Source organism: Chanos chanos, chromosome 4, assembly GCF_902362185.1.
Source record: "Chanos chanos chromosome 4, fChaCha1.1, whole genome shotgun sequence".
NCBI lineage: Eukaryota > Metazoa > Chordata > Actinopteri > Gonorynchiformes > Chanidae > Chanos > Chanos chanos.
The window spans coordinates 22,883,852-22,902,564 of NC_044498.1; the positions used below are offsets into that span (position 1 = coordinate 22,883,852).

Consider the following 18,713-nt stretch of genomic DNA (forward strand, 5'->3'; position numbering starts at 1 on the left):
TTTCATTTCACTTTCTCCTTTTTTTTTTAAATAACATGATGCATTTAATTTACTTTCACCCATATTTGAGGAGGCACAGTGTGTGTATAGTGAAAGAATGCGGGCTGGTTTTCTAAACTAGCGGATATGAAGAGAATTTAGAGATAGCTCCTCACTTCCTGAGATAACACATAAAGGGAACAGTCTTGTCACAGAGAACAGAGACCTGATTTGAATGAGAGGTGCTGTGTGAAGCCAGTGGTCACATGTATGAAACCATATCAGGTTACAGATTATCCCCTTAGATCTTGTGACTGCTCAGAATTCTAAAAGCATCTTTTGTGGTCACAGAGCAGCTTTGCATGTCTAACACTGAAAATAATTCACTTTTACTTTCAATTGGCCCAAATCTCATTTGGCTTTTCCGTCTGGTGTATTTGCAGAACAGAAATTTCTCTGTAAAAGACTAGATAAGGACAGGGAGCAGAATGCCTTGGGAGAATGGGTGGAGGGTAGTACTGAAACTAGAAGGAAAAGGAAGTCATTTCCCTTGGAGAGATTTGAATTTGTCCACAGATTACCAGATTGTTGTGGTTAAAATCCATCTTATTGTATTCATTCATTTTCAAAATAACAAACAACACACCAGCCAAGATTTCATTATGCATGACAGACCAACAGCAATACTGCATAATGGGACAAGAATTACAATCACCAAATATGTGATTGCTTTTAGTAGTGTTTTAATAGTGTTTTTTTCTTTTTTTTCCCGTTTTTTTTATACTTACGACTCTTTGAAAGGCTATGAGCAAAAGTTTCTGTCACAAACGGCCATGTCAGCTCTGGAGTTTTTGGAGGTGAAAGTTTTTTCTTCCATGTTTGTGTTGATCGTGTGAGTTTTTTTCTGTGTATTTTTCTTTTATGCTTGATGTTAGCTTCTGGGACAGTGTGAAGCAGGGAGTCAGGCAATGCTGTCAGACATGTTTTATGGAGCTGTTCAGATGAAGCATGTGTGTTGATGTTATTGCTATGGACAGCGCTGTCGGGCTAAAAGCAGAGAGCTTTTACACAAACGCAGAGCAAAACTGAGCAAGGCCACACTTTCCCTGACTCTGTGCACAGACTTGAGGGAGCAGAGGTCATGTCTATATGTGGCAAGGTCACACTGTGGATCCCTGTGGATAACTCAGCGACGATGCAAAGTTCCACAGTTTAGAAAATGTCTCCTTTTCATTTTAAAAAGTCTGTCTGTTTCTAGGCAAACATGCAAAGCAGAAAAGATCACATCCTGATGCAGTAAATCTCAGCAGACATTGAATCAAGACAATGCTAATGTGTGACAATGTTAACTCTCTTGCCTGATTGCTTCCCTTTTATTTATTCAGGACATCGCAATATGAATGTTTGGCATAAACATTTACACACACAAACATGTTCATGTAACCTGTAATCTGACTGAGCACAACTCTAGATGGAAAGACTATTGAAGCAGTCAGCAGTATATTGCAATCCGTAACTAAACACAATGTCTGGCTTTGGCTTCATCTGATGTAGTGTTAGTGAACCGGTAGGATACTCTGGAGACTTAGCTATGGTGAGAGTAGAGTACCTTTGATTTGGTTTGGTTTTCAGAAGAGAAGAGAAGAGAAGAGAAGAGAAGAGAAGAGAAGAGAAGAGAAGAGAAGAGAAGAGAAGAGAAAAGTGAAAAGGTTATTTCATCTACCTTATCGTGAAGCGGTGCTGACAGTTGGGCTTTCTTTGTGTTTATCTACACAGTCCCATCACAAACCTGCCACAACCTATTCACTTCTCCCTCTGCACACCCCCCACCCCCTCCCCCCCCCCCCCTCTCCACTAATCTAAGCCCTTCAGTGCTTTCTATCCATTCTGTCTCAATGTCCTTGACCTCTATGTTCCCTCGCTCTGTGCTTTACTCCACTCTATCCCAACAGCTTGTGAACAGTGTTGCTTGTTAGTCGCCTTTGCACCTGCGTGCTAGCAGCACCCATAATGCATTGGAGGAAACCAAAATTGGCAATTATTGGAATAATTACCACAGGGTGCTTTAAAAAGGTGCATTTAATTGAATTTTCCAGTTGCTATGTGCTCCTCGGAAGCCAACTCCATTTTACCCAAAGCAATTACTGCGGGATGGGAAATAAAATCATTATGGGCCAACACTGAATAGCGTTGGATTACTTACTGCCGTTAACACAGCGGAGGGTCTCCAGTAGTTAGTCTCATTTCTGTTTGTGCTTTAATGTGTAAATCTTTTCTTTTCTGTTGACAGGCTTAAAGACCAACAGTGTTTTTCATAGACACTATATTGTATTAGAGATAGCTGTGAGAGCTATGAGATATTTGGAATGACACACAGAACAGAGATGAAGTGTATGTATCTTAAAAAAAGGTTATAAATAATCCAGTTAATCCATCAACAAACACAGTGGTTTAATCTGAATTTTGAAAACTTTCTACCCAGTTATCACCCTGTTTTAGACTGTTTCTATGCGTGTTTCTGGACACGCTGAAGTGAGGCTGAATTTTCCCCAACTTTTTCTCATGCTTTTGGAGCTTCAGTCTCAGACAGCTTGTCTGGTTCATCAGCCACGTGCTTAAGATTTGATATTTGGCACACATTGTCCTTGTTGCTAAGGGAGAGGTGAGGTCGTACTGTCATCTGTTCCTCCCTCTAATTCCGAAAATTTCTCTCAGGTATTGATTTGCTGAGGTTTCCTCTAGAGAGTCTGTGTTTGAGTTAGGGCCAAACCACAGGCCTGTCTGTTGGATCCGATACACCCAGGGTCCTTATCAATATCTCAAGCACCACATATAGCCGACAGGGGCCTACAAAGATAAACCAGATATTGACCACAAACGCCTGGAAGGCGACTCACATTGATTTTAGTGAGCAGCAAATTCCTGACCTGCTGGCCCTTCAGGCTAATCAATAGACTTTCCACCACTGAGAGAATTATTCAAGCTCTCAGCTGAGGAAGGAGTTAAAACATTACTGTCAGTATGGTAAAAATGAAGGAATACAACATTTAGGAAACTGCAGAGCTGCTCCATGCTCTGTCTCAGATAAATAACAGAGAAAGCACTGTAACTTATAAAGTCAGGGACAAACATTGACATGTATTATGTCACTGGATATACACGGTAATGAGATTTAGCATTGACACTTTACTTTTTCCTCACCAAAAATAACAGAAAAACTTATATGTACTGAAAAGAATGAGGAAAGAGAGGTGAAGTTCAGGGTTCAGCAGCACTTTATGGGGAAATTAGTAAAAATTATGTCAAAGCAAACAAATACATCTGTGTTTGAGATGTGTTTGTCTCTGGTTTTTTTGGGGTTTTTTTTTGGCTGGTTTTGGATTTTAAGGTGTTTCAATAAATCTTGATTCTCTGGGGAGGGATGACAAGGCACACAAGCTTGTTCAGAGTATGCGGTTTGTCAGAGGATGGTACTCTCAAGGAGTTCCTTTCTCATATCACATTTTTAAAATTTTTTTATATTTCTCCACTTGCATGGAGGTTGGACTAGCTGTACGTTGTTTTCACAGTCATGCCCTTGAACCACAGAAATGTCTGCACACTCTTAAATAGCCTCAGCAGAAAGACTTTGAAAAAGACACAGACTTTCTAAAATGTGTTAGTTATGTTAGTTAATCAAAGATTTGTTGAAAGGCATTTACATATGAAAAATAAAAACAATAACATTGACACAGATGGACAGAAATACCTTGTAGCTCTTTCACTTAGCCCATGCTGTCCTGTAGCAGTTTTGTATGGTCAGTTTTTGGTGTGAATGACCGGACCGGACATTTTCTTAATGAAGAAGAAATCTCATAATTAGACACATTTCATTCCACACAACATTCAGAGTTTATCTCTCCACCATAGGCAGTTAAAGATCTTTGGGGATGGTTGGAACTTTAATAGATTGATTTGACCTTTTCCAGACTGATGAATTCAATAGCCGCTGACCCTCTGTGGACAGTTTTCACCTTTTGACTTCTCCTTCAACACAAACACAAATAGACTTACATTCAGCTCTCAAAGTCTATCATCAATTTTAAACTAACAGATGTAAGTTCATATGTGAGCAAACCTGTATTTTTTACAGAGGTAAAGTGGTTGTTTTGTTTTCTGTGTTGATGATCTTATTCCTTTAGAAATGTGTATTATGCTGAACAAGGCAAATGTTATGATGCAGTCAGTAGCTTCCTAAACACCCTGGAGGTTTGAATTAGCCACTTTAAATGACCCCAGCGGCAGGTCTGATAAGAAATTCTCTTTAATGTGTGGCTCTGCGAAACAGAGGAATGGTCAAAGAACCAAATCTCTAACACTGCTTAACTGTCCATTCAGCTATATGGATCACATTTAACCAGACTGATGCCAATACAGCCATGTGTGTTTACGCAGGGTGGGGTATAGCTGAGGTTCCTTCAGTGGCATTTAGTTGGACAGTGATTGCTTTCAGCAGATGATGCTCATACTTAACAAAGAATCCAGTCTTACAGAGTTCAGAATTCCACAGGAGTGTCAATCTCTCTCTCTCTCTCCCTCTCAGTCCAGAAACCAGCTTTTTAGGATTTGAAACCCCAAAGTTTCAAATTGCTAGTAGCTGGTTGGGTTCCTTGCTTTTTCAGTTTAATGACTGAAGAAATAGCCTTTTCCCTTCATGTGAAATTGAAATTTCCAGCAGATTTAAAGAGGATCTTGCTAATTATCTGTGTTGATTACATTAAAAGTTTCTCCTACTCTCATGGACCCTCAAAATGTAGATTTTTTTCCTGAAGTGGAAGTAAGATATGTGGTCCTGGTAACTACTACCCACTGAATGTTTCTCAGTTGCAGATCACTTATTGTCAAAAAAACATAAAATCAACCTTAAAATCGATTTCAGAAGTTGTTGCCTGACCTTTGACCACCTTGTGGGAGAAGAATAAAAGAGAACATGAAAAGAATAGACCAAAATCAGGATGATTGTTGGTATAAACACATGCATTTACCTTCCTGTTTCTGTCTGCAGGTAGATAGATAAACTTATGCAATTGATTTGATACTAACATTTTTACCTGTTCAACCTGGTGCTTGGCCTTCTTTTTAGCTTGCTAATGAAAAATTATTGATATTGAAATCTGTGTGTCATTATATTAGCCCTCCTACTGCACTGATGTTTCACTCCTAAAAAGTCCAATCAAGACTTATCCCCAGGTTGTGCCTCAAATCAGTCTGACAAAACTGTTCAGATGACAAAAATGAATTGTCAAGTTCTGGTATAATGACTGAAATTGACGAGAATTAGTGTGATGCTCCCTACGAAAAGGGCGTAAATGGGGTCAAAATACAGTGAAATGTAATCGTTCAAAGCTGTTCTTCTTACCTTTTACTAGTGTTGATAAACAATTTAAAATGGCATGAAGATTTATAAGCCTAAATGACTTCCAAGAGGAAAATGTTCAGACTATTTTTCAGAAATCTAACTGGTTTAAAAAAAAAATCACCATATAAAATAATTCTCCAGACCATCACGTATTTAACAGAGAGCATTCTCAGAAAAAAATCAGTCTTGCCTTTGTTAAATTTTACAAGAACATCAAGGAAAATAGCTCATTCAGGACTAGCGAACAAATGGTACTGGACTCCTTGTAGGCTTTGTAAGACCAAGTTAATAGAGAATATGGCAGGAAATGCCAATAGGAAGAACCACTCATACATTCTAGTAATGTTTCTACTTTAGTGGCTTCCAAATCGAGCTCGCCAACCATAATTAAATTGTTTTCAAACATGGAATTAGTCTCAAATATGAAAATATAACCACTTGGTTACAGTAAGTGTGTGTGTCTCAAACATTCATTCACTGTCATCATTTTATTAATTTACTTACTGACTTTTTATTTTTCATTTATGTTCACGAGAGTTAATTTCAGTTGATCATTGCACAGAGAGGTATTTTTTTAATATGCAGAACTCTAAATTATTACCTCCTTGTAAGTGTTTCCTTAGTATTGCATAAACCCTTATTAGTAATAAATAAATAGATCTGAACGAACCTATAAACCACACCAAATAATCCAACGTAATTTTCAAGAGGTTTCAAAAGAATTTGATTAGGAAAAAAAGATAATTAATTAAGCTGCACTGTGAGAAGGAAAAAGAGGATGAATTGAATGCCTCACATCTCATTTCTTGCCAAGACTCTCCTGTCTTCTTGTCTTCCTCACATTGTTCCTCTTTTCTCAGTTGCTCCCTTCATGTCTTCATCAGAAAACAGCTCTCCACATGGTTTAGTGCAGAGAAGAGAAATATATATATATTAGGGGTTTTACAGAGTACTCGAGCATTCAAGTTCTCAAGCAGTTACATCAATTCTCGAGTTTCTACATTAACATCTAGTACTTGTTAATTGTAGATCTCACGTGCACTCAGTTTCCAGTTAGAGCCCTTGGTAAACAAGAGGAAGGATGGCAACAGCAGAAAAGGTTAAATAAATTGTTTGCAAGTTCCATAATAAAATAGAAAATCGCTCCCAAACAACCTGCAAATTATGAAAGATGACTGAAATATCATAACAATACTAGTTTCATCCTGCATCATCTTAACAACAAACATTCAAACTACCTGGAACCAGCTAGCACTAGCAGTCAGCACCGAGTTTACAAAAAAACCCAGCCACTATATCTAAACAATAAGAATACTTAGTGAAAAAAAACACTTTGTTGACTGAATGGACCTTCTAAAACATTTAATGTGAAAAGGCTTAATGTAGCTTAATGTTCCAAAACAGCGTCCAATAATCACCAAATTTCTCTCAGACATGTCTTGTCATAAACACTTCCACCTGTCAAAAAATCAAAACCGAAATCCTATGAGTATGGACGTTATCTAACATTAAGCATTTTCCTCTCCGTTGACACCCATTAAAAGGAAAAGGCTTAACGTGGCTTAATGCCCCAAAATAGCGTCCAATGATCATCAAATTTGTCTGACATCTCACATGTCATAAACATCATCTCCTATCAAAAAAGTAAAACTAAAATCCAAGGAATATGGTAGTTAGGCCTATGTTATGTTGAGTGTTGCCCTCTCCATTGCTGCCCAAAGGGAAAGGGCAAAGCTACCTAGCTTAATACACCAAAAGTACAATCAAAGAAGACCAAATTTCTCTAACACATCTCTTGTCATAAACACAATCTTCTCTTGAAAAATCAAAATAGAAATCCAAGGAATATGGTTGTTAAGTTAACCTAAGTTTATGTATGTTAAATGTTTTTGCTCCATTGACGCCCATTATAACGAAAAAGCTTAATGTGGCTTAATGTCCCAAAACTACAATCAAAGATCACCAAATTGCTCTCACATGTCTCTTGTTATGAGCTCTCTCCCATCTTAAAAATTCTAATTGAAGTGCACTTCAAAGATTTCAAGGATTTCCTATATCTTCTAACATCAGGAAAATATCCACAGTTTTAAAACTGCAAGCTCAACTCTCCTGAAAGTTGTGGCATGCATGTACACAGCAGCTGGAGAAGATTTTCAGGTGTCTGATTGGACAGTCACAGATGTCATAATTGTCCCACAACAAGCCAGTGTTTATGACTGTGGTGTTTTTGCCATTGTGTATGCCTGTGCAGTCATCAGCAGCTCACAAGGGTCAGTTGACAGCCATACAAAGGCCAGGATGTGGATTCACTCCTTAGTTGAAGAGTGTAAGCCAAAAAAAAACAGACAATCAGTCCTGTTTTTTGTTGGCTTACACTCGATCAGGCTGTTATGCCACAGGAGAAAAGTCCAGTCATATGATGCAGAGAGGAAGGCTGTACCTGTGAGAGAAAGAGAGATCATTTGGTGATCACTTGGTGATCACTGATTGCTGTTTTGTTAAGCCTTTTCTTTATAATGGGCGTCAATGGAGAGGAAAACGGTTAACATGAGATAACAACCATACTCCTAGGATTTCTGTTTTGATTTTTTGATACGTGAAAGTGTCTCTGACAAGAGTTGTCCGAGAGAGATTTGGTGATCATTGATCGCAGTTTTGAAACATTAAGCCACATTAAGCTTTATCATGTTAAGCATTTTAGAATGTCCCTTGACTGAACTTTCTATCTTGGGCTACTGTGGAAAGTTGGTAACAATAACGTTAAAATATCATTGTTATCATCCTTATCTCACCATTGTGTAAGGCAAGACCAAATGTTATCTTCATATCATATCATTGTATAGTCTTTTAATTGATGCAAGACACCTCCTGCAGCATATATATATATACATATATATATATATATATATATATAGAGAGAGAGGGAGAGAGAGAGAGAGAGAGAGAGAGAGAAAGAGAGAGGTTTTTTTGTTGTTGTTGTTGTGAAATGCTATGAAATTAGGACAATTTTATTCATGGATGTCAAGTTTGCAGGACAAGAAAAGATAGCACTATAATCAGAGTGAGGATTTGTTGTTGTTTGTTTTTCCACATTACCCATAGGAACTGTGGAGGAAATCCAAGGTCATACAGCCAGAGATATAGTGTAACACCACTGCATAATGATTACATACTCATACCAGTTATGAATGCAACTATTCTTGTTAATTTACAAAAAATGCCTAAAAAACACATACTTCATCTATGAACAGTTCAACAGGTTGATGACATTCAAAGGCAATGACACAGAGATGCTTTTTGACTGCATTTTTACTGATTTTCACATTTGGAAGGCACAATGCAATAAGATGAGAAAACAGCTTTTTCTTTTCAGGATAGTTTCACATTGGGAACAAGAGGAAACCACTGAAAGTACATATGTTGGACTTTTCGCTGCTGGTGACCTGGAACCCAGAGGGTAAGCGCATGTAAACTGTATCACCCTTCTCCAGAAGCAAAGTAGCGCTATTGGATGCGAAATCTTCATTGTCAGGTTTGTCCTGAAATTCCCACACAAGCAGGACTTGCTGATCGTTCTTGTACAGACTCACACCAGTATCAACATCCGTTGCCCAAGTATATGTGGTGAAGGTAAAGTAATAAACTCCTTTCACTGGGGCAGTAAATATACCTGGGTAAAACCAATACACCAGTTATTTTTATATTATTTGGATTATATTATATATATTATAATTATATTATTAAGTGAAACATTTCCAAATTTCAACTTGTTCCACTTTTGAAAGCAGTAAGTCAATATAAACACATTTATGTAAATGTATGTAAAAGAGATGTTGCTGGGTGATTCAATGTTATAGTCTCATTACCTGAGGTTTGGTCGTATGCATCACCAACATTGGTAAGAACACTGCTGTGGATTAGAGTGATTTCCTTATTAAAGGGCCCAGTGCTGCCATACCCTAGTTTCTCTGGATTAGAGGGTCTGAGGACAGCAGTGAAGGCCACATGGCGGGCTGGATTTAAAAGTGACCACATTCATCCACATCAATATTAATATTTTATATGTCAGATGTTCTCCAAAACATCACGCTGAAGCAGAGGGTAAATTACCAGGCATGAAAGACAGAACATGGCGTGTTCCAGTTTAATACAGACCCAAGAATTAAAATGATAATAACCTCCTGCTAAGTTCGTTAGGAGGTCAAGAGTCAGCTGAGTTTAGGAAACGTGCTGAAAACTATACATTGCTTATCTGAAGTCAAGAAAATCAGTGGATTCTGACTCATGTAACCATGGCGGGGGGTGAGAGCAAGAAGAAGAAGAAGAAGAAGAAGAAAATTATCATTTGGCAGTGCAAACAACTTCAATTTCATTTACAAGTACTTTCCACAAATTTATTTTATCTGATAACCTAATACTTAAAACAATTGTTATAATAATATTGTTGTATAATATTAAATTACCTTGGCATGTGCTCTTCAGATGTTTAAACTCAGCTCTCAGTGCTCTCACCTCATCTAAAATAGTCATAGTGTCCTCTGCCCCTGATACTGACAGGTACACTAGCATTATAACATGAGCTGGAATTATCAGCATCATCCTCATCTTCATCTCTATTTTAGACAGTTATTTCTAGAGGCCTGACATGAATGGACTGTCCCAGTCTGTCCAATTATCATTTGTCAGTGCAAACAACTTCAATTTCATTTACAAGTACTTTCCACAATTTCTTTTATTTTTAGGCAGTCTAATACTTAAAAACAATTGTTATAATAATATTGTTGTATAATATTAAATTACCTTGGCATGTGCTCTTCAGATGTTTAAACTCAGCTCTCAGTGCTCTCACCTCATCTAAAATAGTCATAGTGTCCTCTGCCCCCGATACTGACAGGTACACTAGCATTATAACGTGAACTGGAATTATCAGCATCATCCTCATCTTCATCTCTATTTTAGATGGTTCTTTCTTGGGCCTGAGATGAATGGACTGTCCCAGTCTGCACATGCTGCTGATGTGACCAAATGTGTTTTTATTTGAGATTGTGTGTTTGTTTGAAATCAATCATTAATAGTGTAGCGAACGAAGGTCATAATCTTATCGATTTAAAAAAAGGAAAAACATGAGGAAAGAAAGGAAAGCCTGATACAAAGCAAAATAAAAAAGCACAATCTTTCTAGAGACAGTCTTACCCTATTCTTATATAAGAGTAATCCTTATAAAAGAATAGGATAATATTTCAAAGAAAAATCTAGAAGTAGGTCCTATTTTTGTTCAAATAGTGTTATTCAGAGTGCACTTATGAAGCGGAGGGGTCTTGAATCACCCTGAAGGGGTTTATTTAGCTTACTTATGCGTTAGCAGAGAGGATTGGGTAACTGACTAGTTACACTTTGGCTAGAAGTGTAGCTGCAGTTTCCAGTTTTACTGTTTATGTGTGAGTACACGGGATAACGTAGCTATCAGCACTTCGACTTCGCGGCGGGGTCCTGCATCACCCTGTCGGAGTTTATTTCGCGATAATGATCGGCTCGCTGTACGTTATCCCACTTATTAGACGGCTACTTACTAAAGAAATCAATAATTTGACTCAAAATATTGATATAAAAATTATTTTATTGATTTAAAAATTATTTTATTGCTTCCATAGCAACGGTCTGTTATACATAGCAGTTGTCTGCTAAATAGAAATAACAGACCGTAGAATGCCGTAATTGACCAATCAGAATCGAGTATTCAACAAAGCCATGTAATAATATGTAAATAATGTTCATTGCATTTAAGCATACATGAATGACAGGACTCTTTGTAGTTGAAAGATTTGAATTGAGAAGTGCATTGCAGAGTTTTGGTTGTACTTACTTTTCAACATAGCCTTTGGATATTTTTATTTTATGTTGGAGCCTGACATCTGATTTTGAATTCGAATTATTTTGTTTCATTGAGACTCAATATAATGTAAATACTTTTTACACTTTAATAATTTTGTGTTTATTATAGAATAAGAACATACAGGTACTAGATTTAATTACAAACAAGTTCATAGCATACCTACATTTAGTAACTAAGTTAAATAAGGAACCCTTCTATAACAATTCATAGTGTAGATAAGAGTTATTAGTTTTAGTTAAAAGAACTCAGAGCCTCGTTCTCAGCAGTCATAGGGGTAAAGGGGCCACAATACTAAAGATACAGAGGCATTTGCCACATACTGAGCTGATATTTGGTTTTCATAATGCTCTTTCTATAAGGCTGTATGTTGGTAATTTGTGATTTTTTTTTAGCTTTCTAAACTAACAGGTACAACATCTGCAGCAGTACAGAACACCCTGTTTTACTGAGGTAAAATTACAACATCGTTACAGAGACACAAATCACTGTGCAATACTCCAATAAAACAAAGCCATAAAAATACAACAAACATGACAGCAGCACATAATAACAGCAATAATACAAAAGCAACACAATCATAAATACATATTCCTACCTTTTACTACCGAAGTTTTTCTTCTTTTTTTCTGATAGAGAGGTCCTTAATGAGGCTGGTAAAATCCAATTTGCACAGAATAACACTTTCAAGGGACATCAGAGACAGGTGATTCAGTCTGTTTTGACCCATTGTGGATCTCAGTCCACAATGGGTCATAAATGGTCGCAGTGCTATATCAACATTTGGAAACACTGACTGTAGTTTCCTTCCTCTTATAAGTTGCAGGAATGACCTTGCTGAGGTGTTCTTGTTTTCTTTAATAAATTTTCTGAATTGTCCAATTTCGTCCACAAAATCTTCCTCCAGATCACCTGCGTATTTCTTCTGGAGATTAGCTGTTCCTGTACAAAGATAGCTGCTCTTGTATGGAGATGGATGGAACATTGTTCAAAAATCCAAATGATTAGTAGATGATTAGTAGATCTTAGCCACAGTGTTCTTTCAGCCCTTGGGCTTTTTGTTTTTGTGCTCCGCTATCGTATTTACTCTCTGGCATTTTGCTGCTATGCTGTCCAGTATAGCCTTTGAACCTGGCCACATCTTCCTAATCAGCTGCCTAAATTTTTAAATGTTTCTTATGGGCCAACAGGGATCAGGGATCTGGGAAGCAGACAGGCTGATAAATGGTTGGGTCAGACAGTTCAGGTGCACCCCACACAGATGCCAACTGGAGCGAGCCAGAGAATCCTTATGAAATGGGCCATTGCTCATTGCATTATGTCATTCATCCAATCAGGAAAGGCCAGTGTGCCACCATGCCCAAACCTCTAGTCCAGTCTACTGTACCACAGCACAGCACTTGTTACCTTGCTAACACTGCCAGCGACCCCTGCTCTGGCTAATCAAAGCTAATAGTTGCCAGGAATGACAAGGAAACCCTGGCCATTGAGCTCTGTGTGTATGTATGTCAGTGTGTTTTTTCTCCCTCTTTTGCGATTCATCTGCTGGTGGTTTTATGTGAGGATTTGACAGACCAAGACCCAATCACAGACCCACTGAGTAAAATAAGATTTATTCAAAACAAAAATCAGAATCCAATCTCAAAAACAGTGTCCAGTCCAAGGTCAAATCCAGAGGGCAAACAAATCCAAATCGTAAGGCAAAAGAATGGTCAAAACAGGATACAAACAAGGTCAGAGCCAGAGATCCACAGGGCAACCAAATCCAAAACGTAAAGCAAAAACAGGTCCAGGCAAACACTGCCAAAATTACAGATCACGGAAGGCAAAACACACGGCCTGGCAGAGAGAACAAAAGGTCACAATCCGACAAAGAACAGGTACAAACACAGGACTTAAATGCACAGAACAATAAACAGCAGAGACAGACTATTGGAGGAGACAAACCAGGTAATAATAGGGATCAGGTGGGGGGCGGGGACAGGAGTACACAGGAACAAACAGAAGCACATGGCAAAACCAAAACAAACAAAAGCACAACTCGACAATACACAGGATGGCCAGCAGGGCGGCCAGATTCCCCAATCCTGGCAGATGTACTGACAGTTTTACATAAAAAAAAACTGAGACAAAGTTTTGTTTTCTTTTCTTTTCTTTTTTTCATATCTGTATATTACGCATGTTGTTTATCTTAAACAGTCCTTCATGTTTTAAAGGAGAGAAATCTGATAGTTATGGCTTAGTAGGTTATGTTATAGATTGTGCTTCCCCTAAAACTTTTCCTGGCAGTAGTGGAGTTTAATCAGCCAAAGGTTTTTAAGGCTATTCATTTTTTGGCAAAAGAAAAACAAACAGGTATTAAGAGAGTATACTTGCTCAGTGTAGTCTTTCAAAAAGTTCTGGGACCTTCCATCCTTTCTGGGTACCATTCAAATGTCCTGGCTTTGTTTTCCATTCTGTTTATTTTGTATCTCATCTCCACCTTCATCTTTCTGACTCTCATCTCCTGAACAATAGGTGTGTTTACTTATGAATTACACTGATATTCTTCCTCTGTCTATTAAAGCAAACAATACAATTATAGTGAAACAGTTTTAAGATTGTTTTCAGGTCTAAAATGAAGCATGGTTTGTTTGTTTACAATTCACAAATACAGTAGCAAACTCTCAGTCAATTCCATTGGGTAATCTTTCTTTTAAAGTACTTAGAAAAAAAATTAATCTTATCAAAGCTAGTAGCATTATGAATTCCTCTGATGTTTCATCCACTAAGTGACATTCGTGTGAATAGGCCATAACATGCCCATCCCTTGTGGCCTCATAAAGACACTGAACCTCTACACTCCAGCATATGGTGGACTAGAGATTTGAGCCCCTGCTCCTTATCAGGCATGGCTTGGTAGACATGATTAGCACTCCATTTCAATTTTTTTTGGCCTGGCAATAGTGGCCTTCAACAGTTCAGAGCAGGTGGCAAACGTTGGCTTAAAAAATCACTGAAGAAAAGTGAGCTGTTGCTCTATCATTAGCTTGATTACAATTTACAATGTAAAATGAGTTTAAACCAGAACAAGTCGATTGCTGTTTCCTCTGAACCTGCACTTTAATGCACACCTACGTTTTGAACTAAACCCAATTTAAAAATCACCTAACTGCCACTAGAGGTCCCTTTTCTGAGGATTATCTGAAATCCACTGTAGACTTGATTTAGTTGACGTTCAATGGGAGATGGCGATAATTTAAACATGTCTCCAGCTGAGATATTTTAAAATGTAGTTAAACCAGAGCTAAGCCAATGGCAGAGCAATAGCCCCAGCAAGGTTTTATTAATTTGTCTTTAACATCCAAACAGCCTAATGTTATTGCTATGTTTCTTTTACTATCACTTTTTACTTACTTTATTAAAGGGGGGGAAGAAATGCAAGCCTCTCTATGATAATAATATACTGCAAATTGTCTTATCAAGCAGTTTATTTAGAGTAGAATAATCTAATTCTGGCCTGATGCTGATTTTACAGTATCTTTCAATGATTCTAAGTTACCTACTTAGACAGCGTGTAGTCATTTTGCTCCTAGCTTTCACACTGCCGCCAACAACAACTAAAGATAATGCTTTCAGCAGAGATCTCCATCCACATTGCCTTTATTACCGAAGCAGTCACCAGGGTGAATAGTTCAAATCAAAATTGCCCCGATGTACCCACATCAGCAAAGGAAAAAAATAAACTAATAAATGAAGACTCTTTTTCTGTTTTTATACTTTGTTTATAACATATCTACTGTATACTTACCATTAATCATCCCCCCAATGCTCATTATATTTCGATAGGTGTTTCAGTCTGAAAAAGAGAAAATTAAGTCTGTCATATTATTACTTTAGTATCAAACTTTAGACTGGGCGACAGCATTATGACATCAATTTAATAAAGCGCTATTTTCTGACTCATAGTTCATCTCACTATTTAAGAAAGTCTTTGATCATCCACACTCCAGCCAAGATGTTCCAAAAACCTGGTTCAGCAGTTGATTACACACCGTTGACCGGTGGAGCAAATTTGTGCTACTTTGCTGCTCCATATCCATTGAGAGTCTAAATACCGCCAACCTTAACATGATTCCACCAGATAATGCTCAAGATGTGTTCAGTAAGGCCAAAGCTTCTGACCTGTCTCTGCACTGACCTTGGGATCATGCCACCGACCTGCTCCCACGTGTGTCACCACCCAGTGGTCAAATATATCTGTTGTTAATTCCTGAAGCTGAAGCTATGGATCAATACATTGATGAGGCTCTAAGATCAGGAATTATTTACCCTTACACCTCGCCTGCAGCTTTTCTTTGCAGGAAAAAAAAGATAGAGGATAGAGGAAAAACAGCATTCATCAAAACCAGAGGACAGTATGAGTATGTGGCAATGACATTCGGACTCGCGAATGCTCCACCAGTGTTTCAATATTTAAGGAATCTTCCCTCCAGGAAATTCAGCCCCAGGTACACTGGTCCATTTAAAATCATAAAAAGCATCAATTCTGTTACCTTTTTACAGTTACCATCAAAATTCTGGATTTCACCTACCTTTCATGTCTCTCTACTAAAGCCTGTGGACTACAGTCCCTTGAAACTTCCCTCTGCGCTAGCTGTTCCTCCACCCAGTGAAATAATTCCTGCTTTTGTTACATATTCAGTGAAACCAAGCTTTTACACCAAGAAGTATTGCCCAAATCTCATTGTTCGGCTTATATCTGACACATGTTGGACATTTTCAGGAAAATGTAAACAATGCAATGACATGACATCAAACACTATCAGATCCATTATGAACCACATTCATTTGCTGTACTAAATTTTGAGTGAAATCTGGTCACGGGAACTGCACCCAAATTCACAGTTCTTCGGTTCCTCATGAACTGCAACTCAAACTGATGATAAAAGTGGGTGTGCCCAAGCAGTGAGGCTCTGGAAGTTTGAGCAATGAGCTTCTGATCCAAATAGGCTTTTAAAAGCACGGGATCAAACAACTATATTGATGTTGGCTCTGTTCTTGGCAGACAATGGTAAATTAGTTTGGCTAGAACAGTGTTCCCATCTTCCAAGCTTTTACTATTCAACCATACACACAGGACATTTTGACTCGTGCAATTAATGTAAACATAGGTGCTTTGGATATGGATTAGTTTGAAAAGGAGAAGTAAGCAGTCATAATCAAAAATCAGACATGGATAAAAGATGAGAATAGGGCATTGAGACTTGTGTTGTCCATGTAGTGAGACTGTTATGCAAGGCTTACTGTAGCAGTTGTGTGGTAGGTCTTCATACTTCCACAGCATTTAAAATGATTCATTTTAAGTACTTTAAAAAAAAGGGTTTTAGATACTTGGAAATCCTGTTTGTATGTGTGATTCTTCATAGGTGTACTATTTCAGTTTCAGTGTTTTTGTTCTGTGGTGGCAAAAAGAAACTGTTTAACTGAATATAGGGGAATGATTGAACATGAAAATCAGGGGGGGGGGTTGGAGTGCAGTGCAAGTGAAATGACCTCTTGAGCTCACTACAGACAGGACTATTGAGAAACTCCATATATAACTTGGCAAATTATTTACTGAACATATCAGCAGTTAATCAGTAAAGTGGCTATTGCATAATACTTAATAGGAAGCCTTAACTTTGAACTATGTCTACTTTTCCTCATGTTTATGAGTAATGCATATTTTATATTGTACTTGTTCTAGTGTAACTGGGATATTTATTAGTGAAATGCTAAATGGGAATGTACTGATACAGATAATTAGGATGGACCTGACCAAAGTGGGTTCCACATCTATAATGATTCCACTGCTCTCAGCAGCATATCATTCTTGCAAAGCTGTTGAGTTACCAATAAACACAGTGTTAGTGACACTAATGGTAATTTATTTTGTCTTTAGCTCAAGGTGGTGCCCAGGGATCCCCAAAGATTCCTATTCCCCCCTTGACAGAGCCAGAGTTGTGTTTGGTGTAAGATACACAGTGATTGGCGAAAACCCTGGGCAAATGTCACAGCCCCTCCCCTCCCCCTCCCCAGTGAAAGTAAGCATAGTGCCCCTCTAATCTGTCCTCTCAGAGAGAATTACCCTCTCACTGTGGGTTTGGGGTTGTGACATAAGTAGATGAGTAGTCTACAGCAGTCCCTGAGAGAACACACGATGGAATTTCTGTGGTTAGGAAAATTTCTCACCACTCCATATTCTAAGAGGTGACAAAGGATTGAAAACTCAAACATAACATATTCCAATGTTTATATGATTAAAATGTACAACAAATGATTAAATAAATGCCTGTTAATCATCTCAGTTATCTAACTGAAATGTTTCAATTAATGGTGAATTAAAAAAAAAAACAGAATCAGTGCCTGTGATCCAGAGGAAATACATTCAGATGCATACACGCCTTGTTTAAGGGTATCAGGAGTTAACTAAACAGTTAACTAAACAGAGGTAACTTTTCACTCGTCCAAATTAGATCTAGGTCGTGGCCTTGAGCTGCCTGTTCTAATGCATGTTCATTCATATTTACTACTTGGGGCTGGGAATTGGGACTGGGATCAATTGCATCTGTTTAATAAGTGTGAGCTTGTGAAATCAGAAGGTAGGTTAATGAGAAAGATAAGAGAAAAGAAAGAAATACCTCTGTGAAGTGAATCTGTTGTTTGTTTCATTCAAACTACCAGTCAAAAGGACAGTTATTACAGGAGCTAAACTGTAGGCTTTGACATGTCAAACACTGTGGAGATAACACAGGTTTGGCTATAGTTAATGTCTGGCTGACGTTAGGTGTCTCATTCCTTTAAGGCCAGTGGGAGAAAATTATTGGCTCCAAATCTGGAATTGAGTTTAAGAAGTTAACAATGAAGATGCAAGAAACTGGATCTTCCCTAGCAGATTGAGGTCAGATGGTTCTTGGTCTGGGTGGAAATAGCTTTGTCTTGGTAATGTCTAAGGTCAAAGAGATATCAGGTTATTGCAGGTTTTCTCTGGCTGTGGTTGCCAGTCAGAAATGTACACTACTGTGTCTGACAGCATTCAAATTTTCAGAGTCAGGGGGACAGTCATAACACAGTGCTTTGATTATTGTCAAAGGTTACTGTTAAAGTCACCAGGTTTATTGCGGCAACTGGCACTGTCTGATATGTTCTCACTCATACAGAGCAGTGGGTTAGTGTATTTTCTGTATTTTAACCACCCCCCCCCCCCTTACCCTTGATACATGTTGACCTTTGAAAGATACTCTAACCTCTTTCTCCAAATTGTTTGTGAAGGTCCATCGTTGAAGTGTCGTAAGTGTACTGTCTATAGGGTGAGGAAGGAAATGTGTGTTTCTCATATGCAGGCAGCAATACTGTGGCAATGCATTAAATTTAAAGTGACAGTGTATACTCTCTCTGAGAGAGAGAGAGAGAGAGAGGCTGTTC

The 18,713-nt window shown here is 38.1% G+C and overlaps 1 protein-coding gene and 1 long non-coding RNA gene across 4 annotated transcripts; both read right to left on the reverse strand.

Annotated features, from left to right (window-relative positions):
* Positions 1-3,846: 3,846 nt before the first annotated feature.
* On the reverse strand, positions 3,847-8,251 carry LOC115809868 (uncharacterized). Its single transcript, XR_004025240.1, has 2 exons — positions 6,174-8,251; positions 3,847-4,005 (listed from the first exon to the last, which is right to left on the reverse strand). It is a non-coding gene; the product is annotated as an uncharacterized LOC115809868 (long non-coding RNA).
* Positions 8,252-8,668: 417 nt separating this feature from the next.
* LOC115809475 (complement C1q tumor necrosis factor-related protein 3) lies at positions 8,669-10,578 on the reverse strand. Of its 3 annotated transcripts, none has more exons than XM_030771142.1 (4): positions 10,178-10,573; positions 9,841-9,939; positions 9,244-9,390; positions 8,669-9,047 (listed from the first exon to the last, which is right to left on the reverse strand). In XM_030771142.1, the coding sequence occupies exons 1-4, from the start codon at positions 10,383-10,385 to the stop codon at positions 8,758-8,760; spliced, it is 744 nt and encodes a 247-aa protein (XP_030627002.1). In that variant the 5' UTR covers positions 10,386-10,573; the 3' UTR covers positions 8,669-8,757. The 3 variants fall into 3 exon arrangements, with proteins under 3 accessions (XP_030627002.1, XP_030627003.1, XP_030627004.1); XM_030771143.1 differs by having other exon boundaries at positions 9,841-9,927; positions 10,178-10,561; XM_030771144.1 differs by lacking the exon at positions 9,841-9,939 and having other exon boundaries at positions 10,178-10,578.
* Positions 10,579-18,713: the final 8,135 nt, after the last annotated feature.

What these genes read in the sequence shown, in the direction of transcription:
- LOC115809475 (XM_030771142.1), bottom strand. Translation starts at nt 10,385, where the DNA reads ATGTGCAGACTGGGACAGTCCATTCATCTCAGGCCCAAGAAAGAACCA. An exon ending in TCTGAAGAGCACATGCCAAG is followed by an intron (nt 9,391 to 9,840) that starts GTAATTTAATAT and finishes TTTTAAATCCAG; the next exon opens with CCCGCCATGTGGCCTTCACT. An exon ending in TGCATACGACCAAACCTCAG is followed by an intron (nt 9,048 to 9,243) that starts GTAATGAGACTA and finishes GGTTTTACCCAG; the next exon opens with GTATATTTACTGCCCCAGTG.